This window comes from Medicago truncatula, chromosome 8 (genome assembly GCF_003473485.1).
Source record: "Medicago truncatula cultivar Jemalong A17 chromosome 8, MtrunA17r5.0-ANR, whole genome shotgun sequence".
NCBI lineage: Eukaryota > Viridiplantae > Streptophyta > Magnoliopsida > Fabales > Fabaceae > Medicago > Medicago truncatula.
Window position 1 is genome coordinate 969,375 of NC_053049.1, and position 27,241 is coordinate 996,615.

General features: G+C 33.0%; 2 protein-coding genes across 3 annotated transcripts; one reads left to right on the top strand and one right to left on the bottom strand.

Moving 5' to 3' along the window:
* Window positions 1-828: 828 nt before the first annotated feature.
* On the bottom strand, window positions 829-6,262 carry LOC25500058 (uncharacterized). The gene is made up of 7 exons (XM_013588375.3): window positions 5,932-6,262; window positions 5,771-5,809; window positions 4,921-5,058; window positions 4,342-4,481; window positions 4,107-4,198; window positions 2,582-2,697; window positions 829-1,547 (listed from the first exon to the last, which is right to left on the bottom strand). Exons 1-7 carry the CDS (start codon window positions 6,079-6,081, stop codon window positions 1,128-1,130), a joined length of 1,095 nt encoding a protein of 364 aa, XP_013443829.1. The 5' UTR covers window positions 6,082-6,262; the 3' UTR covers window positions 829-1,127.
* Window positions 6,263-8,864: 2,602 nt separating this feature from the next.
* LOC25500059 (glycine--tRNA ligase, chloroplastic/mitochondrial 2) lies at window positions 8,865-25,790 on the top strand. 2 transcript variants are annotated; one of them, XM_013588378.3, is made up of 36 exons: window positions 8,865-9,211; window positions 9,372-9,422; window positions 10,061-10,145; window positions 10,702-10,783; window positions 10,891-10,954; window positions 11,688-11,743; window positions 11,883-11,960; window positions 12,243-12,317; window positions 12,639-12,709; window positions 13,342-13,458; window positions 13,576-13,677; window positions 14,436-14,562; window positions 15,211-15,294; window positions 15,552-15,638; window positions 15,978-16,079; window positions 16,163-16,226; window positions 16,689-16,744; window positions 17,648-17,719; window positions 17,979-18,061; window positions 18,669-18,717; window positions 19,393-19,455; window positions 19,539-19,628; window positions 19,708-19,794; window positions 20,988-21,059; window positions 21,149-21,207; window positions 21,533-21,626; window positions 21,982-22,200; window positions 22,342-22,436; window positions 22,587-22,677; window positions 22,802-22,906; window positions 22,991-23,029; window positions 23,764-23,853; window positions 24,324-24,425; window positions 24,880-24,967; window positions 25,139-25,224; window positions 25,348-25,790. In XM_013588378.3, coding segments are annotated over exons 3-36 (2,850 nt in total). In that variant the 5' UTR covers window positions 8,865-9,211; window positions 9,372-9,422; window positions 10,061-10,143; the 3' UTR covers window positions 25,447-25,790. The 2 variants fall into 2 exon arrangements, with proteins under 2 accessions (XP_013443832.1, XP_013443830.1); XM_013588376.3 differs by having other exon boundaries at window positions 10,061-10,128.
* Window positions 25,791-27,241: the final 1,451 nt, after the last annotated feature.

The window sequence follows — 27,241 nt, forward strand, 5'->3', positions numbered from 1 at the left end:
GTAAAGAAGATCTGTTTTTCTAGAAACTGTTGATTCATAAGAAGAATGACCGAGGAAATATTGCAAGTAATGTTGTGATGGAGTATTTGCAATTTAAGATAGGAAAATGAGTAACAAAAAGAAACATACAAAATGGCATTGCTAAATCATATTCAGATATATCTAGAGTATTGTTTAGTCTCATAAATAACCAACCATCCATAACTCAAGCAAAACCTTCTCTTTATAGGGCTACTAACTAATATATAACAGATTGGAAAGTATGCAATTTAAAGGAATTGGAGAAAAGAGCCATAACTACATCTTACTCAACACTTGTATGAAAAACACAACATCATACATTCATTCTTAACAGAGGAGTAAATTGTTCACAGCAGAGGAGTTGAATCCCTTGTAATAATGATATATTCTTTTTACCATAAATTGAGTTTCAAATTTTTTGAAAGTATCATTGTTTGACTCTATATTAGAAAAATTAACAGAGGCTGGTGAATCAAAACGAGGAATCATACATGGTGTAAATCTCAAAAGTACAGTAACTAAAAACTTAAATTTATTATTAGATATAATTTTGGCTTTAGAAAAGGCAAAAGCTCCTTGGCTTTCTTTATGAAAAACTGAACCTGCATTCAGTTGGCTGCAATGCATCTCACCAGATTTAGTTAAACATTACAAGTTTCACATAGTTTTGTTGTTTTTCTAGTAATGTATGTACATGCTCTTGATCTTATATGACTCAAATATACACTCCAGATTGTAATAATAATTTACCAAACTTAGCCTGAAATGCAACAGTAAATGACTCATAGCTACTTGAAAGCTTCAACATCAAGAGAAGAGAATGTCATCATGAGAAAATGCAGAATGTCATTTCATAACTTGATTGCTGAACCAAAACTAAATTACATGGAACATTCCAAATGTAAAGAAAAAAAATGACATTGTGCTTGTTTTTCTTATTTTGTGTCTTTCTATCCCTCCAATACTCCTCTCCAACTGAAATGATACCTACCTCTACTCTACCTGTCTTTTTATACTCTTTTGGTACATTTCTTTGCAATCTAAGCATTCATATGATATATATTATATAAATATGAGCAATAGAAGTGAAATATATCAAATCATTTCTATTGCTTATTGCTAGGATTATCTCTTCTAACCCACTGTTGTTGGACTGGTTTTCTTGGATGTCTTGCAGTTGAACTAGAATGATGACCGTTTCTTGGTCTATTCCTTCTTGCACCGATATTCCTGTTACCACTTGAACTAGGCCCATTTGAGGTCCCGCCGACATGTCTTCCTGACCCAACTGCAGGTGGATCTCTTTCTTGTTGTTCCATCTCGTCGGGTTCCTTGGTTGACGTGGGCGCTGCAACCGGTTGTTGAAGATACATACCAGGCAATATTACTATATCTTTTTTAGGTTCAATCAAACCATTGTTCTCCTTCTGTAAACTTAAGATGGCTTCAAACCTTTGTTTTCTGATGATCTCATTCTCCGATTGAAGGATTTTTTCATCATTATTGACTTCATCGTTATTCAAACTCTGAATTCCAACAGAAAACAGGGATTAACTTCAATAGTAACATAAAATATACTAATTTTGAAACATGAATATTATGCTTCAATTATTCAACCAATTTTTGCCTTAACATCAAGTTTTAAGTGTTAATACAAAATTCCAAACATGAACCCTATGAGACTACAACTAAAATCAACTCTCGGCTTTAAGACTTCTTATAATCTATAATTTCTACAAGATAGGAAGAACATCACTTTTGTTTTCAACAATACAACTTATAAGGAACATCCTTTGCATATATATTTATGTTTGTATTTTCAATTATTCCATTCTACAACCTCAATATCAGATTCAATGCATTAAAGGACAGCCAGATGCTATAATGTTTATGCTCTGTGTGGGGTCCAAGGAAGCAGTTAGAAACACCGTGTAAGAAAAAAAATTAACAGGTCAAAATAACTGAAATAATATTACATCATGACTCGAGGAGTAGCATATGCATTTTTACCAGTGTGCATTGTAACAGAAACTGCATAGGAAGTTTCTGATGAAAACTGGTGTGGTAATACTATGCCTAAAAAGAAGGTTGAAGTAAATTATATGAGAGAATGACTTTTATTCTTCGAAAGGAGTAAGCAGGTTATTGCTTATTCAGTTCTGTTTCTTTTGAGCATTGTATTAAACACTAACAATAAATTAAGGTTGTAAATGAAATGACAGAAGCCTGAAAGATAACGCTGGTTTCTATATCATTAGTCTCCTTACTCTGAGAAATCGGGATTGAGAATATGGACAGAATTAAGTTGAGATGATCATAGGTTAAATCACAATATCCAAATCGTTGAAAATCATCAGGCTCTCTTCAACTAGGAAAAAAATGCATCTACTATATGCAGCAACAAGAGCAACTCTATCAGACTGCAAATAGGATCATCGAGGCAATTTCAACCAGGTTAAAATTATGATTGGCATCTGACTCTACTCTCTAGGCCACAAGAACCAAACAAGCATAAACCAATAATAAATTTTTTATTTACTTTTCATGCTAAATAACTTACCACTCTGGAAGAATGTGAACCAACTAGGTCAAGCACATGGTCCAAATCTTTGGCATGAAAAGGCTTGCGACAGACAGGGCAGTTTCCAACACCCTCTTCCAATTTTTCAAGATTATCTAATAATAATACCACAGAAATTCCTCATGAAAAAATATTATACTATGTATATGCATGGTATTTACTAAGGTTGCAATAAAGCATGATGGTAGACGCAAATTTCCCACAATGAGAATAGAGTATAAAGCTGCAATCTTCTATTTAGGTTCTAATGGCTCAACTTCATTATACCAAAATATGAAAGAGCAACACATCAAGCCATATTTTATATTATCAGATGTAGTGTGTGAGAAAGATGGATTAAGTTTGTAAGCCACGTCAAAGTTACAAAGAGTGGTACAGGCACTAGTATATACTATAGTTCATACTTTACATTATCATTATCATTATCATTATCATTATCATTATGATTATTATTATTATTATTATTATCATTATTTTTATTATTATTATTATTATTATTTGCAGAAAAGTGAATTTGATATGCAATATGAAGTGTTATTGAGAGAACCCAGTAACTATGACCCACATTATGAGACTGTGAAATGGAGTAATTGAAAAAATTAGGACAAGAAACACATTTCAAAGAACTTAACATGGTTGTAAATTGTAATCTACTTATGCCAAAGTTTGATGGAGAGGTACTAAAGTAAACAAATGGATTCACACATGACATTCATTGACCTAGTATGCTAGGATGACAAAAAAAAAAAGGACTATGGAAGACTTTAGCTGGAAAAAAGGAAGAGTTTGTCTCATGCTTATATTCAAGCTATAGGCCAAAATAGTAATAAGTGACAAAATTTTCCTGTAATTACAAGACTATACTAAGGTTTTGTTTGGGAGTTTGGAGGGGAAGGGAAGGGAGGGCTTTGGGGTGGGAAATATAGAGGAAACATAGATTAAATTTGAAGAATTTATATAAACCCTCCAAACATCCATCCTCCCCAGTCCCCCGTCCCAAAACCCTCATCCTACAAATTTTGAGTTCCCCCCAAATGCGAAGGATTTTGAAGAAAAATGAATCCCCTAAAGCCCTCCCCTCTCATTGTCCTCTATTTCATCCAAAGCCCTCCCCACCCTTTCCCTCCAAACTCGCAAACAAAGCCTAAGGGTCAACATTATGTCCTTATCTTTTTTACCTTGGTATTGATGTAATAACTTAACATATCTGAGAGTTAGTATTTCATTGCACAATTGTTGAAAATAATATAGCCAAGATCTTCATTTTTAAAAGGAAAATATTTTGGACTGGTATTACATTTCAACCAGTTCATTGAACTCAAATTGAATTTGGAAAATTATGAATGTATTTAGGATCCAACCATGTTTTATGAGGATTTTCAGTCACAGCATATTATATTGTTAGTCCTTCAAGCTTCTATACTTCAATTGTACAAAAGAATAATTTCATATTGAAAACTGCATTTATACATGTCGTCAAAACTAACTTTACAATTATACATACCCTGGTTACGATGAACAGTTGCATTATCTGCATTGGCAGAGCCTGTTTCTTTAGAACTCTGAATCCAATTCCACCATCTAATGATACATTCACTGCCAATTATAGACAAATTGGAAGGAAGAATTAGATGCTGAAAATGTTAATGTAAACCACGATAGAATTAACATGATAAAGGTTCTAAAAGAATCTAATATAATGAACATAGAATAGAAGGAGAAAGTTAATAGGAACCCACCTGTGAAAACAATGAAAGCAAGACATTAACTTCATAAAAGGCAAGGTTTCACTTTGGTGACCTTCTGTGACCAAAGGGAATAAACACAACGGGCAATCGCCATCAGGGTGATTCATGGCGGAGAGTTTCTCCACCGCTTCCTTCAAATACATTTCAATAATCAGTTATTGATCGTTATTGCACAAAAATCTATATTTTACATGCTAAATGTATTTTCCAGGTTCCATCATGCTATCCAAGGTGTTAGAAAAAAACTATAAAGCAAAAGATTATGTATTGGACCAGAAACATAAAAGATCAAATAAAGTCAAACTGTTTTCATATACAATCCTGGAGAACTTATGGAAATAAGTTGAAAACAAGTTATGAGCAGGTCATAAGTTGTTTCCATACACTCTTCCTAACAGTCTCACAGGTTTTGTGCCAGTAGATAAACTCAATAAGTAAATCCAAACAGGCCCTAACTATAGCTTATAAGATTACCGACAAACAGGGACATACAAATATGAAGTAAAAGCATGACTAGTACTGTTTCAAATGGTGCATCTTAAAAATAAAAAAAAACAATTATTGTCTTACCTCACAGAGAGCTACAAGCATTAAGCCAGGGGAGAGTTCGTTGGCTTTACTTTCTATGTGATTCAATAAATGCTTTTGTCTCTGTTGGTCCAAACCCTTGCAATCCACAAGAGCAACAGAAGGTGGTTCTTTTGGATACTATAACAAAAGAAAGAAGGAAAAAAGTACATAAGCTTGTGCCTAGTAATTTAGATATGAGATTCAATTCAACAAACACATATTGAACATAGACCCTGTTTAGAAAAACAACTTAATTTGCAGCTTATAGCGCTTATGTCAAGTGCTTATGTATATGCTATTTCTATAACAAAAGATAAAATAAGGTTAAATTGTTTTCACATAAGCTATAAGCGGTTTTCAAAATCTTATAACATGGGCATAGTTTAGGTAAACAACTTATTTGAAACTTATAGCACAAAAATAAGCTGAAAATAGGTTATAACACGGGCTTTGTTTGGATAAACTTATTTGCAACTCATAGCACAAGCGCTTATCATGGTAAGTTTTTCTGTATAAGCTATTGCTATAGCAAAAGCTCAATAAAATTTTGTATAAGCTGTTTACATACACTATCTTGGAGAACTTATGAAAATTAGCTAAAAACAGCTTATGAACAATGTTTTAAGCTGTTTTCACAAAACTTATACCAATAGACAAATAAACTCAAATAAGATAACCTATATCCATAAGTCCTCTCAAAGCGTTTCACAAGTGCTTATACAAGTAGATAAGCTCAAATAAGCCAGTATAATGTGATAAATTGCTTTCAAAAGTTCTGTCAAGAGTGCTTATGCCAGTAATTAACTTCAAATAACTCAATAAAATGCAAACAATAATACTCTAAACATACCTTTGGTGTTGCTTTTACCTCAAGAACAATTTCTACAAACTGCAGAGAAAGATAATAATAAAAAAATAAAAAACTTTTTGATTTGGGGGTGGATGAATTATTAAAAAAATAGTGAATTGAAATAAAGGGTAATCGAAAATTGAAGGGAAAAGGGACCTGACCTGATCATAGGAAACATCAGCGGTTCTGGGTTTGAGGGATAAATGGAAGTGAGGAGGAATGGAACGAAGAATGACACAATCGGTTTCATAAACAGCTTTCATAGCTTCAACTTCTTCACCTACTTCTTCTTCATCTTCTTCGTAATCCATTCTTCTCTTATTTCTCAATTATCAAGTGAATAGGACATTAACGTCTATGCGGCTGTCAACCGAGTTAAATAGACAGAATTTTGGATCTTTGATTAGCATAGAGTACTGATCAAAGTATATTTTGGTTATCCGGCCGCAATAATTGATTTTGAATAAATTAATTCCGTAAAATTGATTCTTATGTAGATTGAGTTGAACTTTATATTTGTATGTAAAAAATAATTTTAGAATAAAAAATTATAAATTCTCTCATTGTTACATTTGTCGGTTTTGTAAGAGTGAGATAGACTCAAGTTTCAACACATGCAAGCAAGTGATGCAGAGTCGTCAGAGATACATAATATATAATAAAGCGAGTCATCATGATCTCATAAAATGAGTAAAATATTAGAATTCAAATACATGTTACATTAACGACATTAGCCTAAAAAATGTAACACATAACCACCTAAAAAAATATTTGATGCATTATAATCATCAACTACTCCATGACTGGATTCGTCTAACTTTTGGTTGACATAGAAAGAGAAGTCACCTCTTGATAGAACAAGTCCGTTTGAAGAATAATGATATGTAATGTGTGTAGAACATACTCTTAATATTAAACCCAATCATAGCATTGTTAGAAGTGAAGAAAATTTCATAATTCCTCTAAACTTGTTTGTTCAATGGGAATGTTGCAATTTGGAAGGGATGATTCGTAGGGTTTTTGGCGAATTTGACATGCAATAATTTGGATAAACTGACAATCTAGAAATGTAATCATTTAAACACTTTATCGTTTCAACCAAACATGACCTAATCAACATATAACCTAATAAACTCAAATACAACTACATTTAAACATGTTCCTGTAGACTAAGTTTAAACACATTTACATAAACTTACTTCATGTACCACTTATACATTCTAGATTTCTAGATGGTACTCAAACTCAATTCAAGTACATTTACCTCATTTGTAAAAAAAAAAAAAAAAAGTATATTTACCTAAATCCAATTCAAGCAGAGAATTGTTGTTCCCACATGTGATAAGGCTGTGCCACACCAGTAAAATACGATTTTACCCCCTCGGCAGTTAACTGCCGAGAAATTTGAAATCCGGCTGCAGTTAACTGCCGAGGAAATCCTCGGTAGTTAACTGCCGAGGGAATGTTTCATCAGATGAAACAGCCACCTGCTCCCCTACACACTATTTTCTTCATCAACTTCATTTTCCATCTCCATTCCAATCCAAAAATCCAATATTTTTTCCATCAATCCTTGATCCAAAATCATTCAAGCATCAAGCATAGGAGGTATCAACACACATTTGACGTAAAAAAACAGGTATTGTGCATTTTATTCGATTGATTTTTTTATTATTTTATGGGTATCTACATGAGTTACGTAGAACCCTGTCATGGGAATCCTCGGCAGTTAACTGCCGAGGAAAACTTCGGTCGTTTAGTGCCGAGGAAAACCTCGGTAGTTAGGTACCGAGGAACTCTTGGTGAAAAATTTCACAACGAAAATATGGCAGCTACTGCCAAATTTTCAAAAAAAAAATTCTTTTGTTTTTCTTTTGTTTTTTTTCTTTTGTTTTAATTCATTATGGCATTGATGTTTATACATTACTTAGTTGTTAATTCATATTTATGTGTTGTTTAATTATAGTAATGGTAGAGAATGGGAAAGATGTCCCGGGAGAGACTAAACAAAATTTTGTCGAAAATTCCGGAGATGTCAAACCGCCTAATGTTGAAGCGAAAACAAACATAGATGGAGCTTCCGTCCATGTTGAAGCTTCAAAGTATGTTGGCGGCTCCGGTGTACTCCCACTTCAACCCCACGAGGTCGACACGGCTAAGTTTTTTTCAGACGACGTTAAGTCGAAAAATAGAGATGAATTGCCTGAGTGGGTGCGTCAACAAACAAATAAGGCGGGATTTACAATTGTCACACAAAGATCAAGCTTGATCAATCCAATGTTCCGGCTAGTGTGTGAAAGGAGTGGAACTCACATAGTTCCGAAAACAAAACCGAAGCATGCGAGAACGTGCTCAAGAAAATGCGGTTGCTTATTCATGATTAGTGGATATCAAAGTAAGCAAACAAAGGAATGAGGATTGAACATTCTTAATGGAGTTCACAACCATCCCATAGAGCCGGCTTTAGAAGGACACATTCTTGCCGGTAGATTAAAGGAGGACGACAAGAAGATTGTACGTGACTTGACCAAGAGCAAGATGCTTCCAAGAAATATTTTGATACATTTGAAGAACCAAAGACCACATTGCATGGCAAATGTGAAACAAATGTACAATGAACGTCAACAAATATGGAAGGCAAATAGGGGTGACAAGAAGCCGTTGCAATTTCTAATCTCGAAGTTGGAGGAGCACAACTATACTTATTACTCAAGAACACAACTTGAAAGTAATACTATTGAAGATGTTTTGCCTTTGGAAATGCTCTGGTTTAATTACAGGTAAAACTGGCCGAAAAAATGGCTTGGAATTGTTTAGAATTATGCAGAACCCTCTGTCTGCATAATCAGTTTTTCTCGGCAGTTAACTGCAGCCGGATTTCAAATTCCTCGACAGTTAACTGCCGATGAGATATTTGATAATTTACTTGTGTTTCTCAGCCAAACGGGAACAACAATTCTCATTCAAGCAGCTGCAATCTCAATTCAGTAAGTTTGGGGAAGTTAAATAAGTTGCTAAGGGTATTTTGGGAAATATATTTAAAGATTTTGAGTTTGAGGTTGTACCTAGGAAACACAAACATACATAAGTGTTTGTTTTTTGACGTGGAAAAAGGTTAAAAAAGCATTACAAAATCCTGTTCCTATCTCTGTTGTGGATTGAGGAAGGATGATGGGTGCTATCAGTATCATGGCTTTACCACTCGTCATCTCCGTTTTCAAACCTCTCTCAACCACCACCCCCCTCCACTCTACACTTCTACGCCGCCGCTGTTTCACCACTCTCTCCACCACCACTTCATCTTCACATTCAACTTCAACTTCAACTTCAACTTCTCTCTCTCAACACTCTTCTTCTTCTTCTTCACCTACACACTCCAACAATTCTGCGCCTCACAACCATTCATCTCTCACTTTTCAGCAAGCAATTCAACGCCTTCAGGTCTTAAACATTCAACAATCCCACTTCACCATTTTTTTAAAACAATTTTCTGTAAATTTTGTGTTTTCTGAAGTCTGTGAGCACTAAATTTCAAAAGGGTCATTTTATATTTCATTTTTAAAGTTAAAAAACCTATCTTTTATTGTTGTTGTTGTCGTAGGAATATTGGGCTTCTGTTGGATGTTCTATAATGCAATGCAGCAATACTGAGGTAACTAACTAACTTGCTGAATCCTCATTCATCTATTCAATTGTATTCTAAACTAGTTGTTTCTTTATTGTCATCAGTGCTTACTTGATAGAATATTATAGTATAGTGTTGTTTGATTTTGTTATGCATCATAGTTAATCTCATGTAATGGTAAAATGCTCATATTGTCTCTGTTTTTTGTTATTATTATTGCTGTTACTGCGACTACTATGACTCTATTTGGATAGACAACTTAATTAAGTACTTATATCATTAGTGCTTATCATATAAGTGATTATGTGTAAGTTGTTTCTATAACGAATGATAAAATACAGGCAAAAATTTTCATATAAGCTATAAGTTGTTTCATAAGCTATGCTGGAGACATTATGGAAATAGCGAAAAACAACTTAAATAGTCTCACAAGTGTTTATGCTAGTATATAAGTTCAAGTAAGTCAATCCAAACAAGCCCTACTGCTGCTGCTGATAAAATTTTGTTTTAAAGTTGTTTAAAATGTGCTGCAAGAGGCATGGCTTTTAATTTTGATCTTCAAATGCTGTTCTAGAGAAGTTTTTCAGCATGCTGGCTATATTTACTACTTTGTACTTGCACAATAATTTTCTTTGATATATTTTTATTTTGGCTATGTTGAGCAGGTTGGAGCTGGGACTATGAATCCTCTTACATATTTAAGGGTTCTTGGTCCAGAACCATGGAATGTTGCGTAAGTATGTTTTAGATGTAAGTTCATTGGTTTGTGCATTGATTTTCCAAAAATATCCATTTGGTTGAATCAAAGAAGTTTCCTGGGATAAAGTTTTGGAAATGAATGAATGAATGTCTCCTTTCCCTCCTAATAAAAAGGACTAAAAGTTAGAAGAAACGTGTATGTCCTGTTAGATGATAAGAAGATATCTTATAATATCTTGATATTACCGTTAAGAGTCCCACATTGGAAGTGATATGGCCTGAACAAGTGTTTATAAGTGGGGCTAATCCTTACATTACAAGCCGGTTTTAGGGGTTGTGTTAGCCATCCAGTATGTCCTAATCTAATTGCTTACATGCAATTGAATCGGAATATACAACGAAATAAGGAAACCAGGGAATCTCAACAATGTCTTTTAGGAGAAAAACCTTTGCCTCTAAGCTTACTAGAGTCGAGACTCGAGTAGATGCTATTTGGTTTTAACATTTTATTTATTAATTTTTGTTTTCCTTACTTGTTAATAATGAATGGGGCGTGTCAGGGTTTTGAATTTGAAATTCCTGGTGTTTTTGTTTTTCCTAATGAAAGGTATGTAGAACCCAGCATCCGCCCCGATGATAGTCGATATGGAGAAAACCCGAATAGGCTCCAAAGACACACTCAATTTCAGGTCAACTTTGATTTTATGTTTGAACTCCGAATTTGAAATCTTAAATTTATTTTCTACGATAACATACTGCGATTTCTATAATTGATTTCTTGGTTACTTCGGCTCAGGTGATATTGAAGCCTGATCCTGGAAATTCACAGGACCTTTTTATCCGCAGCCTTTCAGCTTTAGGTAGTAACTGGCTCTAATATTCTCTGAATTACCCGAAATAGGCTATATTGTTCCATTGTATTATCTCTGTTTTTATTTTGATTTATGGTTATTTCAATGCACAACACTTTTAGATACCATATTCCCTGGTTTTAAGCTGTCCTTCATCGGCTTAGACTCATCAATGTTTTGAGCCACAAACTAACATATTAAAAGAGACATGTTCGTTCATTTATTGACCTATTGTATATACCACAAAGCAATTTAGTCTTGTTTTCAAATGATTGCCTTAGCCATACGAGCTAAAGAGGCTTGAAACCTGCCATCAACATTAAAATTTGGGAGGTAAAAAAAGACCCGAAACAGCTGCAATAATATTTTAAAAAAGGACTGAATATCTTGCAGAAGAAATGGGGAATTAAATCTGCAAACCGCAGATTAACACCTCCTCTCTCTGATCCCACGTAATGACTGACCTCTAATAAAAAATTGCTTGCAACCTTTTGTTGCCAAGTGAAGCAATACATCAGCCACCAAAGTTATCAGGAAAGGTGATAAAATGCCTCGCTGCTTCACACTTTCTCCCATCGAAACTAGATTGTGTATACTTTTTTTATTGTGAAAACGGTGAAACACATTTAGTTTAATTGGTTACTCAAAATGAAAAAAAAGGTGGATATTGTGCAGTTCTTTACATTATCATTACCTGATTTTAAAACTCAGGGTCTGAACTTGTGGAGTTTATTTATGACAGGTATTGATGTTACTGCACATGATATACGATTTGTAGAGGACAACTGGGAGAGTCCGGTAATGTTTATTCTTTTGGTTTATAACTATTTTAGTGATGCTTACTGAAATGTAATTTAAACCTTTTTTTTGTCTTTTAAATTTCGTGCTGGTAAAGTTGTCATCTACCCATCGATATGCTAATTAAGAATGTATGTAGGTTCTTGGTGCGTGGGGTCTGGGGTGGGAAATCTGGATGGACGGAATGGAGATTACTCAATTCACCTACTTTCAGCAGGTATATTTTGTTGCTCAGGGAAAAAAGAGGTAGAGAAGAAAAATATTAAAAGTGGTAGAGTTCAACATATCCTGCTTAACAAATGTGGAAACTTTCTGAGAGAGAGTGGGAGAGAAGAAAACAAAAAAATCTTTTATATACCATCACATTTCCATTACATGTTACCCTTTAAGGGCTGTTCAATTCAATTATTGCTCAATTATTGAAATAGAAAAGAAAGCCTTTTGAGTGGTTCTCTATTATACCATTTACTTTTATGTTTTCATTGTGCTCTCCTTCCAGGCTGGAAGTCTCCCGTTATCACCAGTGTCGGTAGAAATCACTTATGGCCTGGAGCGTATCCTCATGTTACTGCAGGTCAGTCGGCTGATTTTCCTTTTGAGTAAAGTCTTAGTTGAGCTTCCAAAGTTTTACCTGCCACTACATTATTCATCCAAAAACTTTTGCAATCGATTTAGTTCCTCAAAGATCTAGAATGTCACCATATTCATCCTTACGAAGGGCTAAAGTGACAATATATAAAAATAACAGATTGGATGGCCAATCAAATCCTTGAAGGACTAATTTGATGACACATTTAACTTTGGAGGACCAACTCGAGGGTTTACTATTTTTCTTCCTGCACTCAATCTCTATCATCCATTAAATAACTTAAAGTTTCGTAAAATTTTGTGACAGGGAGTTGATCACTTCAAAAAGATCAAATATTCTGATGGAATTACTTACGGAGAACTGTTCTTGGAGAATGAGTACGTGATTATTCCGACTACTGGTTTTTTATTTTCTGTGGTGAAATATTGTTTGGAGTTACCATCAAGAATGTTACATTTGTTTCATATGTTTTCTTCAATTTGGCATTTACTTCTATAACACAAAAAATGAAACTAGGGGAAAATATTTCTGGATGACCATTCTTTTCGCTAAAAACGAGAAAGTACATAGAAGGACAAGGAAAATTAAAAAGGCAACTGTAGTACTTAGCAAACAATTACTTTCAATCAACTGAGTCAAAGTAGAGGTCAGTAAAGGATAATACATCCTTGTAAGACAACCAAACTACTGGAAAGCAAGCAAAACAAAAAACGAACTCGTTAGGTCAAGAGAGTCGTAGATTATAGAAAAGGCAGAAGAGAGTATGAAATTAACAACTAAACGCTGAATAGGGAAAAAGAGACCAATCCTACATTAATGACCTAAGACCTCTATATCAGAATCTTAGTGTCCCACTGATTATTACTAGAAAAACAGAGCAAAACAATTGACCTGAATTACATTTCCTCTTTTTTTCTTAGATTCTTAAAGCTATGGATCTGTTATTTGTTTTTGTTAATCTTGATTGCATTTTCTAATGATGCTGATAGTATTTTATTTTCTATTCTAGAAAGGAAATGAGTGCGTATTACTTGGAGCATGCCGGTGTTGATCATCTTCAAAAACATTTTGATTTCTTTGAGGAGGAATCCTGTCGTTTACTTTCTTCAGGCCTTGCGATCCCTGCGTATGTTTATGCCATTTTATATATTTATCATATTTCTTAGCCTCATTATCTATTTAATGTGTTTTCTCTTTGACCATTATCTTTACTTCTGACATATGTTTTGTGACTACATGCTAGGTATGATCAGCTTCTGAAAACATCTCATGCTTTTAATATTTTAGACGCCAGAGGCTTTGTTGGAGTAACAGAGCGTGCTCGATATTTTGGTCGCATGCGTAGGTATTGCTTTTTGCCTGATTTATATCTTGAATAGGAATTTTTCATGTAATTGCATCACTTTGATAGTTTGATATAAAGTTAATCTTGATTAAGTATCTGCAAATCTTATGTTTTGCAATTCAATAAGGCATGGGCATAGTGGTAGATCCTGCTCTCATAGAAATGGGGGTAATTGCCCCCACAAATTAATGTTTTTACCACTAAATTTTATTTTTCTTCCCTTAAAAAATTATATACCACTATTTCTATGCATCTCACTTCTCATTCAATTTTTGTCTTTAACATCTCCACCTTCTTTCTTCGCCCTAATTATTGTATAGACTATTTTCATTCATTTTATTGTAATTGCTTACAATATTTTGTATAAAGACTCAAACATGACTTTGAGGAAAAAAAAAAAAATGGAAATATATTTAGTCTGTCAAAATGAAAAACACCAAATTTTATCCTCAAAATTTTATATGAAGTCAAAAATAGTCTTTGATGAAGACTAGAAAAAGTCTATAGAAATTATCTAAAGACTTATTTGATTGACATTTGAGGTTTTTGATACTAAATTGTTGCTTTTTATTTGTTAAGAACCAAATAATTCTGTATTTTTTCCCAACATCAGTTTGAATCTTTTTGATACATTTGCAACGAAGGCAGCTATCCACCCCAAAATTGCAATTGTGATCCCTTAGCCACTGCCTTCATTACGAGTTGTCTTGATTTTTCTGCATTTCATAATGCTTTTCCTTCATCTTTGTTTTCCTCAGTTTAGCTCGCCAGTGTGCCCAACTTTGGCTGAAGACCAGAGAGACTCTAGGCTTTCCCCTTGGGTTGATCTCGGAACCTGATCAGTCTGTAATACCAAAGGATGTTTTGGAGGCTGCACGTGAGAAGGTTAGTTTGGATATATGGGTCATGCAGTGACCTTATCTTGCAGAAAACTTAGATGATGCTAATATTTTTGAAATGCTATTGGTGCTTTTCTTAAACAATTTTATCTTGATTCATTCATTGATCTTCCATTTTGGGTTAATTGTCGGCAGTATAGATATACATGCTTGGCCCTTTACCTTACGGTTTAAGTTTATAGGGAAGTCGGTCCTGGCCCTTGGCATGCTATTAGAGCCTTTCTGAACAAAATGAGTGTGAGGTTTATTTTCATCAGAGATTGAAGCAATCTTTGGGATTTCACCTTAATAACTTTATAATTGAATTCTTGACATGAATCACTACTATAAACAAAAACATATATATTACAAGTTCCGCTTCAACTAAAAAAATGCAGTTTTCTGTGGCTTGTTTCTGGCAAAGTCTAAGTAATGGCTGCCTGATTGGAAGCTACCAGTGTAGTATCAATGCAGATTTGATTAGATTTTTGGGTAGGCATTGAACACATATTGGATATCAAAAGCAGTACAATATCAATATATGAATTTTAATTTGAGTGTCTTCAGTTGGAGTAATCAAGCAATATATATTATAATGATTATTGTGTGATTATCCATCAATTTATGTAAATTTCTACCCTTTCTTTGGTTTCAGGTTCATGATAATGAAAGAACATTTGTTCTTGAAATTGGAACTGAAGAGATGCCACCTCAAGATGTTGTTGATGCAAGCAAGCAAGTATAACTCATTTTCATTTGATTAAAATTATGATTTTTTTTTTACCGACAATATATCGAGGAGCTTGTCTTCCATTGACCAATATATTTTTACCTTTTTCATATCACTGTTTTGGATTTCAAGCACCTTCGTTCCTTTTTTTTTTTTGTGATACAGACTGTTTTCAACCCTTCACTATTGTCCCTCATTATTTATTTATTTATTAAAATAAAATGGTATTATCCTCTGTATTGATTCTACTCTGTTGGTTATTGTAGCTGAAAGATTTAATATTGCAATTACTGGAACGACAGAGGTTAAAGCATGGTGAAGTGCAGGTTTTTTTCACTGCACGGAGACTTGTGGTACGGGAATATACTTTCTGAGCATAATTTTTATTTATAGATGTTTTTCATTTTTCTTAGTTGATTTAGGATGAAGGTGTTATTTTCTGTACTCTTACGAGTTTCTTGTTGATTTTCCTCACTTTTAACAAAAAAAATACAAATATAGGTATGAAATAATGGAATAGATAAAAGTGATGCGTTACCATTTTACACTTGCAAGTTTGTAGACAAGGAAAACAATTTGAAACCTTGCAAAATTAAAATATTAGGAACACTCACATAAGAAATAACTGTAATCATATCTGTTCCGCTAAAACAAAAGGTAATCATATCTATTTCCTGCTGTAAAATCCACAGGTTTCTGTTGAAAATCTTTTCACAAAACAAACAGAACAGGAGGTTGAGGTTCGAGGTCCTCCTGTTTCAAAAGCATTTGATTCTGATGGAAATCCAACAAAGGTTTCATTTTGATTTAAATCTTTCTTATTACACCATGAATTGTGGTTAAAGAGTGCTGTCTTGATATAGTTTTCTTATTTCAGGCTGCTGAGGGGTTTTCCCGTAAAAACTCTGTTCCACTGAACTTGATATACAGAAAGGTCGATGGTTAGTATCCATAGCCGAAACACATGTTTTGTGGATTTGGATGTACTTATTTTTGTCCTACTCATCAAGCCGTTATTTTTTAATTGTACACTACTGGCAACTAGAGAAGAGTTAAATGTTTTATATATATATATATTGTAAATAACTAAGGTACAATCAGGAAGGATCACTTCCAATGCAACTTGTTACAGGGAAACTGGTTACATTATTCTTTATTGAAGAAAAAATGACCGAGTTGTATTACCACCCACTAGTTGATCCTGTAGAAAAAATATTGACTTGATGAGTTGCTGCTTTGTAAATAGTGAACAATTGCTAGTAGAACATGCTTGAGCTTTTAACTTGATTTTCAAGAACTGTAATTTAATTTGTGTAACTCATCGATTTTCCTGATAATATGCTGCTATACCATCCGCCAACTCAATATTATCTGTACTTCAATGTGTTTTCTTGATATGGCAGGGAAAACAGAATATGTATATGCTCGTATAAAAGAGTCTTCAAGACATGCTTTGGAGGTTTTCTTTTCTTTCTTTTTCATATATAGCCATTTTAAGCTTGTTCTTTTGTTCTTAATAGTGAGTTATTTTTAAAATAAAATTTCAAAATGGGAGTGTGGTATTTGTTTCTTGAAAGCACATGTTTGAACCTTTGAATCCTGGATAAAAAATAAATAGGCCAATATATTAACCCATATTTGAAAATCCGGATCAGTCACTAAACCAGTAAAGTCGCTTGTTGGGATGCCTCTCTAAAGTGATGCCTTTGCATGTCATTCTTGATTAAGTAAATGGTTAAATATGTTTTTAGTCCATGTAAAACCACAGCCTTTCAAGTTTAATCCCTAAATAAATTTTATTCTCTATTTTACTCTTCATAGGGACTATTTTGAGGGACTAAAAGCACATGTTTTTTGTTAAAAGTTTTCAAAATAGGGACTAAAAGTGAATAAAATTTGCTTAGGGACTAAATTTGAAAGGTTGTAATTTTTTAGGGACTAAACATATTTAACGAAACAACAGTTTAACATCAAATTTTACATTCTAAAATGATCATATGATGTCTTGTAAGATGAAAAAAACTGACTAATTCAAATTGGTTCTTCACCACTTGTTTTGGAGCGTTTTGATTGGTTCTATACTGATTCTTACTATCTTTGAGATCACTTGGTATTTTTGGCCAAATGGATTAGACACTTAAACAGTTCTTTATTTAATTTAAGTTCAACCAGTTGAATCAGTCCCGGCCAATTATGATAATAGCAATTCTATTAGTAATACACATTCGAAGATGTGATGCAAGAGTTTTAAGATGTGAACCTTACTTACATTGTGTCATTTATGGTTGTTTATTTCTTTGTTCTTCTTGCACCCTTTTTGAAGAAAAATGCTATTGCTGATGATTTTTTCTACCCGTGTTAGGTTTTATCTGAAGATTTACCTGCTACTATTGCTAAAATTTCATTTCCAAAGACAATGCGTTGGAACTCACAGGTATGCTAGCTTTTTTAAGTGTGTTTATGTTCACAATTTGCCTCTACAGAGATGTCACAGAACAACAAATGAAAGACACCATGTTATGAACCAACTCTTCCGAAAGTTGTCTGTTAAAACACAAGAATGGTTCTTATAACGTGCTCACTTAAGCAACAAAACACACTGATACAAACCTGATTCTGAAATATACTTATTTCTATTTAGAAGAATGAGAGCAACAAGGATTTTAACATGTTTCCATACTTTTAATATATAGGTGATGTTTAGCAGGCCAATCCGTTGGATTTTGGCCTTGCATGGAGATGTTGTGGTCCCATTCATGTTCGCTGGGGTAACGAGGTAATTTACTTTATGGATCCGCTTTGCTGTGTGGCTGTGCCCTCAGCATGTATCAGTATTGACTTTTTGCTTCATATCCATAATTTTATCTGTAGTCATATGCCTATGTTGAACTGTTTTCTTGTCTCTTCAACAGATCTATTTCTATGAAATACTTAGATTGTCCTTGTTAAAACAAATTAAATAACATTTGGTTTTTTGTTTTTATTTTTTTTCTTGAAAATTAAAATTTTTTGGTTTTTGTTTTTTCAATGTGTTTGAAATGCAAAGAAATAGAGAAGTCATTAACTGCATTGAAAGGCAGTGTACTAACTACATCATATGCTTGATTTGTCAAGCCAAGTCCTAGAAAAAAGTATCGTATAATAACTTCATTCTCTGGTTTGAACTTAGCCTCACACAGTGTTTATAGTGTTGTGAGCCATAGATTTTCTACTGAACACCCAAAAACAGAAGTTCAAAAGATGAAAGTAGAGAATAATATCTTGTTCACAAATCCTAGGGGCCTATCTGACGCCCAATTACAATAGGTTTTTTTAGGTTTTCAGTTTCCTTTTTATTATCTGCTGTGTGAATAACTCTTACCATGTTTGTGTATAATATGCAGTGGAAACTTGTCTTGCGGTCTTCGTAATACGACATCAGCCGTTATCCAGGTGCATGCCTAAATGTTTTTAATCAATTGATTGTGTGCTTTCAATTTGATACTTGGTGCAAGTGCAACATATATCTTTGAAATCTCTCTCTCTCACTCTCATATGTGTGTGTGTGTGTGCTTGTTTGTGTGTTGATGATTGTGCATATCAATTTTTTAAATAATTTAGAATTTGGTAATTGTAGTCTAATAATCAATATTTATTTATATTTTAAATAGCATATTATACATTAAAGTGGTCTGTGACGAAGTATCAATCAGTTTTTTGAATTTTATAAAACTTTTTGTAAACTAAATCTACTTCACGAGAACTTTTATTAATTTTACTTTTGGATTGATAATATTTACAAGAATAAAAACTGAAGTTTTCTTCCACTAGTTTTGTATTAAAAATTCATTAATTTTGCATTAAAAATTATAATACTAATTGATGTAACTGTGTAAGCATACCAATTCTTACATTACATCTAGTGTCGACTGAGTCCAGTCGTGTGTTTCTGTGAATGTGTAACAGTTGATATATTGTTTATACTTATACCAGTTCTTATTTTTTGTATATTCTTGTATTCTTTCTTAAGGAACATATCTTCCTCTCTGAACTCTTTGTACTCATCTTTGGTTTGCCTTAACGAATTTTTTTCTTTTATATGACCAAAACTGCAAACTTAATTTGCAGATAGAAAATGCAGAATCTTATTCACTTACAATGAAAAATACGGGAGTCAATGTTGAATTTGAGGTATGTATGTATGAGTAGACAAGTTTGTAAATAAAACAAATTCTTACATTTTTTAAATATGACTAGATTGTTACTTTTGCCAGGACCGTAAGAAAAAAATTGTAGAACAATCTAATATGTTAGCAGAAAGTGTAAATGGCGAAATTCTGATTCCAAAAGGTTTGCTTGACGAGGTAAGTTTTGGATATTCCCTTTGCTCGATATTATTGCATATTTGCGTTTCTAAGAATTTCTGTTTGCATTTGATTATAGGTTGTAAATCTTGTTGAGGCACCTATTCCAGTGCTTGGAAAGTTTAAAGAAACCTTCTTAGATCTTCCAAAGGATCTTTTGACTATGGTGAGCACTTTAGTTTAAAGTATTCCTTTCCATTTTGATTATTTGACTAGTTCAAATGATATACGCATGTCTTGTTGAGTTAGTTCAAATGAATGATTTATATTCCTACATCTATTTGATTTTGGGACTACTGAGTCCAGAAGTTGCTCTGATCTCGTTGTTCTTTGTAATATCTGAATTGTGCAAGTGCCTCTATTTTTATCGAAAAATAAATTTCATTAAGGGAGAAAGAGAAGTACAAAGATCGATGATTGGACATTCTCACTGAAAATTAGAAAGAAGCCCTTAGAAACTAAGAAATTGAGTAATGTAACAAGGCAACTTAGAAACACCTCTAAGCCTCCAGAGCAGAACACCACAAACAAGCCAAGAAAATAAACCTGTCCCAAATGTTGTCAAGCAATTTCAAAGCGAACTTCAAAACTCTATCATTCCTTTCAAGCCAATAACACCGAAAAACTGCAAAGGACTACACTGCGACAGAATTATAGCTTGTTCATGAAAGCCAAAGCCTCTACATCTAATAAGGAGAAATTGATTCAAGTCCTTAAGGCAGACCAATTTATCATAAAAAATCTCAATCTGCATTTTTGAGAGTAAATTTTCAGTAAATATTATTAAATACTTCGATTTTGTACATGCCATTAGTGCTAATCCTATTAAGAACTGCAGTCGTTTGACCATAGGGGGAGCTTTGCATTTCCGATTTTTTCCAAAAGAGTAACCTAGGTATCACCTACAAGGTGAAAGATGCTTTCAGATGCCTGATGACTAGGCTTTCCTTTTAAAATATTTTATTCTGTCACTTTCTCTGTTATTGTCAGCTTCTGGTCACATCACTTATACAGGACTAGTCCAATGTGAGAATCAAGTTAATAATTGCACAAGTTAATAATTTCCCGCTAATTAACAACAAGTAAAAGCCTAAACAACATTAGTAACCCACCAATGCTGGCCAAGTTAAATCCCATACATAGACCCAACTTTGTTCACGATGTCTTTACTCTAATAAAATTATCCAAATGCCCCTGATTGAAAATATCACAATCAACATCAATATAAGATAAAACTAAACTAATGGGGTTTTTGGATCTTTGAACTTAATTTTTTGTGGATTGTACTGCTTGAATCATTATCAATATAATAAACCTGCAAGTTTTGAAGAATAGAAGCTAACAATTGTACTCGTGCAGGTTATGCAAAAACATCAGAAATATTTTGCTGTATGTGATGCTAATGGACAATTGCTGCCTTACTTTATTGCTGTAAGTTCTTTCCAATTATTTAAGGCCCTAGAATAACTACATGTTTTTTTTACTTGTTATTTGTTGAATGACATGGTATTTTCTTCTAGGTTGCAAATGGAGCAATCGATGAAGCTACAGTGAGGAAAGGAAATGAAGCTGTGCTCAGGTATTCTTAACTTCTTATCGTGTAGACTTGGAGTGACAAAGATCAAACTCTTGACCACATATTCAAAGAGACTCGATATCATGTTAAGGATCAACCACTACAAAAGCTTCAGCTAGTGGGTTAATTATGTATGTTTTGTGCCTATAACCGACTCCAGACATTTACTGTGTGAACAAGTAACCACTATAATATATTGATAACTGGGAAATAAAAAAGTATCAGAGTAAGCTACGTACTAATTTAAAAAAAAGAAAAAGACTAACTTTTATGATGTTTGCTGTTTCATGGGTCATCCACATTAACCAAAATTTAATTATCTTTGCAGGGCTCGCTATGAAGATGCTAAGTTCTTTTACGAGTTGGACACTCGTAAAAGGTTTTCAGAATTCCGAGAGCAACTGAAAAACATTCTCTTTCATGTAAGTTGTATATTGAAGCTTTAGATAAATGCTTGATGATAGCATTTATCCTTCACTAGTGTTTTTTAATCCTTTTTTAGTTATAATTTCTTGTAAATGAGGCTAAAATAATTTTCCTGTTGATGCTGAAAATAAAAGAAGGGGAAAGGTTAGAGACTTCAGAGTTCAGAGTAACACTAGTTGTGAATTTTTTTTACCTTTATAATATTATCACGAGGTAATTGTGGAAAATAAAAGAAAATAAGGGTAAATGTTAGAGACTTCAGAGAAGAACACTAACAAGTGAAAAATGTTGAAAAGACAGTGCTTATCATTCAATATTGGTTGTTTATTATGGTAACATGGAATGAAACAGGAGAAACTTGGGACCATGCTGGATAAAATGACTCGTGTTGAAAACATGGTTACTAAGCTAAGTTGCATCCTGGATATTAATGAAGATATGCAACAAATTATCCGGGAAGCTGCCTCACTTGCCATGTCTGACCTTTCCACATCAGTTGTCACTGAATTTACCGCACTTTCAGGAGTAATGGGGCGTCACTACGCCCTTAGAGATGGATACTCAGAACAGGTTGTTAAATTTTAGATCGACTATTATTTTGTAATCTTAGAAATCATGACCCTTGCAATCTTAGTACTGCATTCTATTTGGTTACTAGCTACTTATTATCTTGCAATCTTTTTCTTTTCCTTGTCACTTCAAATATTGCAGACTGCAGAGGCCTTGTATGAGATCACACTTCCTAGATTTTCTGGAGACATACTTCCTAAAAGTGATGCTGGCATAGTTTTAGCAATTTCTGATAGGTGAAACTGGTGCCTTAATATGAATCTTTTCCTGCTTATTCTTGTACTAGTTGTATCTGTTATAGAACTCATAGCCTAAATACGAATCTTGTCCTGACCAAGTCTAACAACATGGATTTACGTCTTACATGGTGTGATAAACGTTTGCAGATTAGATAGCCTGGTCGGTTTATTCAGCGCTGGCTGTCAACCTAGTTCCACAAATGATCCATTTGGTCTGCGAAGAATCTCGTATGGTCTCGTAAGTATAGCATTGCATTATATCCTCGAATTTTCCTTCACATTCTGTTCTTTTTTCCCTTAGAATTTGTTTTCCATAAGAAACATTAAGCACAAAGTCTTACACTTTGCACTATATTTCTCAGGTGCAATTGTTGGTGGAAAATAATAAAAACCTAGATTTTAAAGAGGCTCTGGAACTTGCTGCAGATGTCCAGCCAATTAAAGTAAATCCTCAAGTAATAGACGAAGTAAGTCCATTCATCTTGTATATATTTTGTTATCGTCATTCACATCTCTTTTTTGGATTGAGAGCTGATGATCATCGTTTTTAGGTACTTCAATTTGTTACTCGAAGATTAGAGCAATTTCTGGTATGCATTCTTTTTATAATTAATTCTTTGCTTGACTACAATTATGTGACATTTCATATTATGACCATCTTTTAATTGAGTGAATCTTCTTTGTGACAGTCAATTGTATAGCAAAATTAAGTTAAAGGAATGGTTAATCCTGGAGATTAGGATTGAAAATTGAAATTTAATATTTTTTACATAACCTTATAGATAAACCTTGGTGGAGTTTAATCCCAGTCTCAAAGGTCTTTTTAACTTAATCATCAATTTGATGTATTGGGGGGATTAATTGATATCAATAAACTTATACAATACTCACACCAAACAATCAATAAAATGATAACTATTGTATTTGCTTATAATATCATATGCCATTTGGCATGTCAGAAAGCCCTAAAGCCTAAACCATTCTTACAAGTATGATTAGCTCCCAAAGCTGCTCCTTAGTTACTTACAGCACCAATGACTTTACACTTTACTAATTACAAGATATTTTAACAAGCATCATATTGGTGATGCTTATGGATATAGACTATTGTATGATCTGTGGAAACATATTTTACAGACAGCTATGAAGTTAACCTTAGTTGCAGATCAGTGAGTTTTAATAGGATATTCTTTCTTTAATCTTTTTTGTGTGATTAATTTTTATCTTTTATATGTGTGTATAATGCCTTGTAATGTTCTTGATGAAATATATACTTCGAGAAATGTCAGGTGAGTTTGACCATGCCGCTGTATTTTGTTAACAGGTGGACAAGGGGGTGAGTGCAGAAATTGTTCGTTCCATCCTTGCAGAGAGGGCTAATTTTCCCGGTCTAGCAGCAAAATCAGCATATAAAGTAAGCAAACATCTTTCATTTTACCTCATAAATTTCCTTTGATACATCATTAGTATAAAGCGGAACCTTTGAAATTTTTAATGTATTCATGTGATTTTGAGAAAGCCTGACTCTTGAATCAAATCAGACAACTGTGTCAAACACTTGATGTTTAAAAACCTTTTAGCTACAGAAATTGCCCCCTTTGGTTTGTTGATGTTAATAAGAAGATAGGTAAAAAAAAAAAAAAAAAAAAGAGCACTCAAGAATTGATACTACTTCACCCCAAAAAAACGCAGGATACATACTTAGCTTAGAATCTTCTTTAAGTCCATTAGCCTCTTTGGCCTTTTCACCGAGTATTCTTTTTCCGGCCTCTTCAGCTTCTAAACTTATGAGTCTTTCTTCCTTCACATATAGAATCATCTTTAACTTTTGGTACTTTTGAAGAGTATATATGTATTCCTGATGATTTTCAATGATTGATTTAGATGGAAGAATTATCAAAAGGCGAGCTTTTCCCTAAAGTAGTTGAAGCATACTCTCGGCCAACTAGAATTGTCCGTGGGAAGGAAGACGAGCTTGATGGGGAGGTATTTTTCTTCTTCTTAATTTCATCAACTACAAATGTATAGATAGTAGATACAACTACTTTGAATTAACTCTAGTCCCCTAAAAATATGAGTTATACTCATTCCAAAGAATAACATAGAATAAAGCCAAAAATGTTTTGGCATGCATTGTGAACTGTTGCTTTTACTCATTCCAAAGAATAACATACATCATAGCAATAATTTGTGAGGTAATGCTAAAATGAGTCATAAATTTGGATGTATAATTCTTCATTTCTCATTTGGCAATTTTTCTCCCAAAAAAGGTTTGGTGTGGACATATTAATAATTATCTTGAAAGAAGCATACACATCTTATATCTTAGTTTGAAATGATGAAAATGTAACCTACAAATTAGTTTGCATTCGTGTATTTTATCTGTAATTATTGAATGTTTATGAATACAGATTGCATTTTTTTCTTTTTCCTATTACAGTATCAGGTGGATGAGGCTGCCTTTGAGATAAATGAAGAGAGAGTTTTGTGGAACACATTTTTGTCAGTTAAAAAGAGTATCAATCCTGGTACTTTCTACATCTCTAGTTTCAGTCTATGTTAATGCAATATAATTTGTTCTCCAACTTTCCTTGGTATTTTATTTCAATATTACTAGTTTCTCTCGACATGTAACATTTATATTTTTTTCTTCATTTTACTCATGAATTAATAATATCTAAGTTTTCTTCTCTATACAGGTCTAGACATCGATGATTTTGTTGAAATTTCATCTCAGCTCATACAACCACTCGAAGATTTCTTTAATAACGTCTTTGTAATGGTGGTATGTTAATAATATCGCTTTAAATTGTGTTTTTATTATATTTTTTGCTTTCAACATTGTTTGCATTTTGAAATATATTTAATGGAAAAATAGTACTCTAATTTTGTTTTTTGTACAATTTAGGATGATGCTAAGATCAGAAAAAACAGGCTAGCTCTGCTAAAAGAAATTGCTGATCTCCCTAAAGGAATTGCAGACCTTACATTGTTACCAGGATTTTAAGGGTTGACAAGCATATAGATTATTTATTGATGGTTTTCTCAATCCGCCCCCTAAACGCGGCCTTTATCGGAAGCACTCTTCCGGCAGTGTATTTTGACATATCTGAGCATAGGTGGCAGATTGAGAAATCATCTGTATATTTCCCATTAGATAGATCTTTTTTCATACCTTGAAGGTCTGAAACAATTTGGTTCATTTTTTTTCCCTTCTTAGTCTAGTTGAATGCAAATTTTTGCCAAATGTACTATATAATTCTTTTTATTTATTTATTTGTACTAATGTACTATATAATTTGTGTAACATTCTTCATTCAACTAATAAAAATTAATATAAACTTTTTCGAATCTTGGAAAAATATCCATTCAGTTTAGTCACATTTTTTTTAGTAGTGAAATCTATTAGAGGGAAAAATCATTACTAACTAGTGCTGAAAATGATCCCAAAATATTATCACAGGTAGAAAATAAATTTATGGTATGATAGGATGAAGTATGAAATGAATTCCTTTGGCATCTAATGGAATCTGGAGTCTTGTTCATTTGTTTTAATGAGTCTTTGAGACAATCAAGGATTCATTACAAATGAGATTATATTAAAGACTTCACTCAAAATAATTGACTTAAAAAGGATTCTCTTGAAATCATTTTACTATATGGAGATAAAGATTTGAAAGCATTTCTTAATGGAGATAAAGAATGCCTTGTAGTGGTGGTGAGTATTTGACGTGTAAGCTTAAGATATTCACATATCGACTCAAACTCATAAAGTAATTACTTTTGGATTTGTAAAGAATATTTGTGATATATATAGATATACACACCATGACTTCAGAGAAACTTTGTAATCTTGTTTTATATTTGTATATAGGAGACAGTGACATTTTACTTGTTACAAATGATGACACACAATATTTCTTTTCAAGAGTTGTTTTAATATGAAGGACATGAGTGATGTTTATATTTCGTCATTGAGATGCGAAGAGATAGAATTTGTGGATGTTTTGGAGAAACTTCGTATATAAAGTGTTCACAGAGTGTAACACCTATTGCAAAGGGTGATGTGTTTCATTTAAACCAATGTCTGAAGAATGATTTTGAGAGTTTACAAATACTTGACATTCCATATGCTTCTATATTGAAGTCATTGGCTACTCTATGTCTTAACTAATGAGATTGATTATTGAAAAATTGCAAAACAAACTTTGATTGGAACTTCTACACCTGAATAATGGTGTACACCAAATGAATGGATGAAGAGTTTTGTTTCTTTAACTTAAATTGTGGAAATTTAGTTCCATTGAAATGTTTGTGACAATTCAGTTGTCGTTTTTATGGCTAAATATTAAAAGAAGTAGTCAAACAAGCATGTCAACATTAAGTGCTTTGCCAACTTAGAACAAAAAGGTACTTTGCCAAAAAGGGAAAATTATTTTTAATATTTTTAGTGGCTACTAATATTTGTAAATATTAAATGGTACTATTTTATCCAAAAGATCAAATAGTTGTAAATCATTTAAATATCTTCATTTTGCAAATATATAGTCGAAATAAATTATTGAAAGTTAATATTGATGATTCAATTATTCTTTATGATTTATTTTTTTTGAGATAATTATTCTTTATGATGGTGACACGTTAATTGAAAGAAGAATGATCGGAGACGAATTTGATAAATTGATTAAATATTTTTATTCCAAATATAATTTTAACATGTTAACAACTGAGATTACAACTTTGAATTATGGAATATGACTTGTCCATAATCTTTCTACCAAACATGTTATTTTTTAGGTTGA

Coding starts and splice junctions, on each gene's coding strand:
- LOC25500058 (XM_013588375.3), bottom strand. CDS start 6,081: ATGGATTACGAAGAAGATGAAGAAGAAGTAGGTGAAGAAGTTGAAGCT. Junction 4,199..4,341: donor TGCTTTCATTGTTTTCACAG/GTGGGTTCCTAT, acceptor TATAATTGGCAG/TGAATGTATCATTAGATGGT. Junction 2,698..4,106: donor AACTGTTCATCGTAACCAGG/GTATGTATAATT, acceptor TATTATTATTAG/ATAATCTTGAAAAATTGGAA.
- LOC25500059 (XM_013588376.3), top strand. CDS start 8,939: ATGATGGGTGCTATCAGTATCATGGCTTTACCACTCGTCATCTCCGTT. Junction 16,745..17,647: donor CTTCAAGACATGCTTTGGAG/GTTTTCTTTTCT, acceptor TACCCGTGTTAG/GTTTTATCTGAAGATTTACC. Junction 17,720..17,978: donor CAATGCGTTGGAACTCACAG/GTATGCTAGCTT, acceptor TTTAATATATAG/GTGATGTTTAGCAGGCCAAT.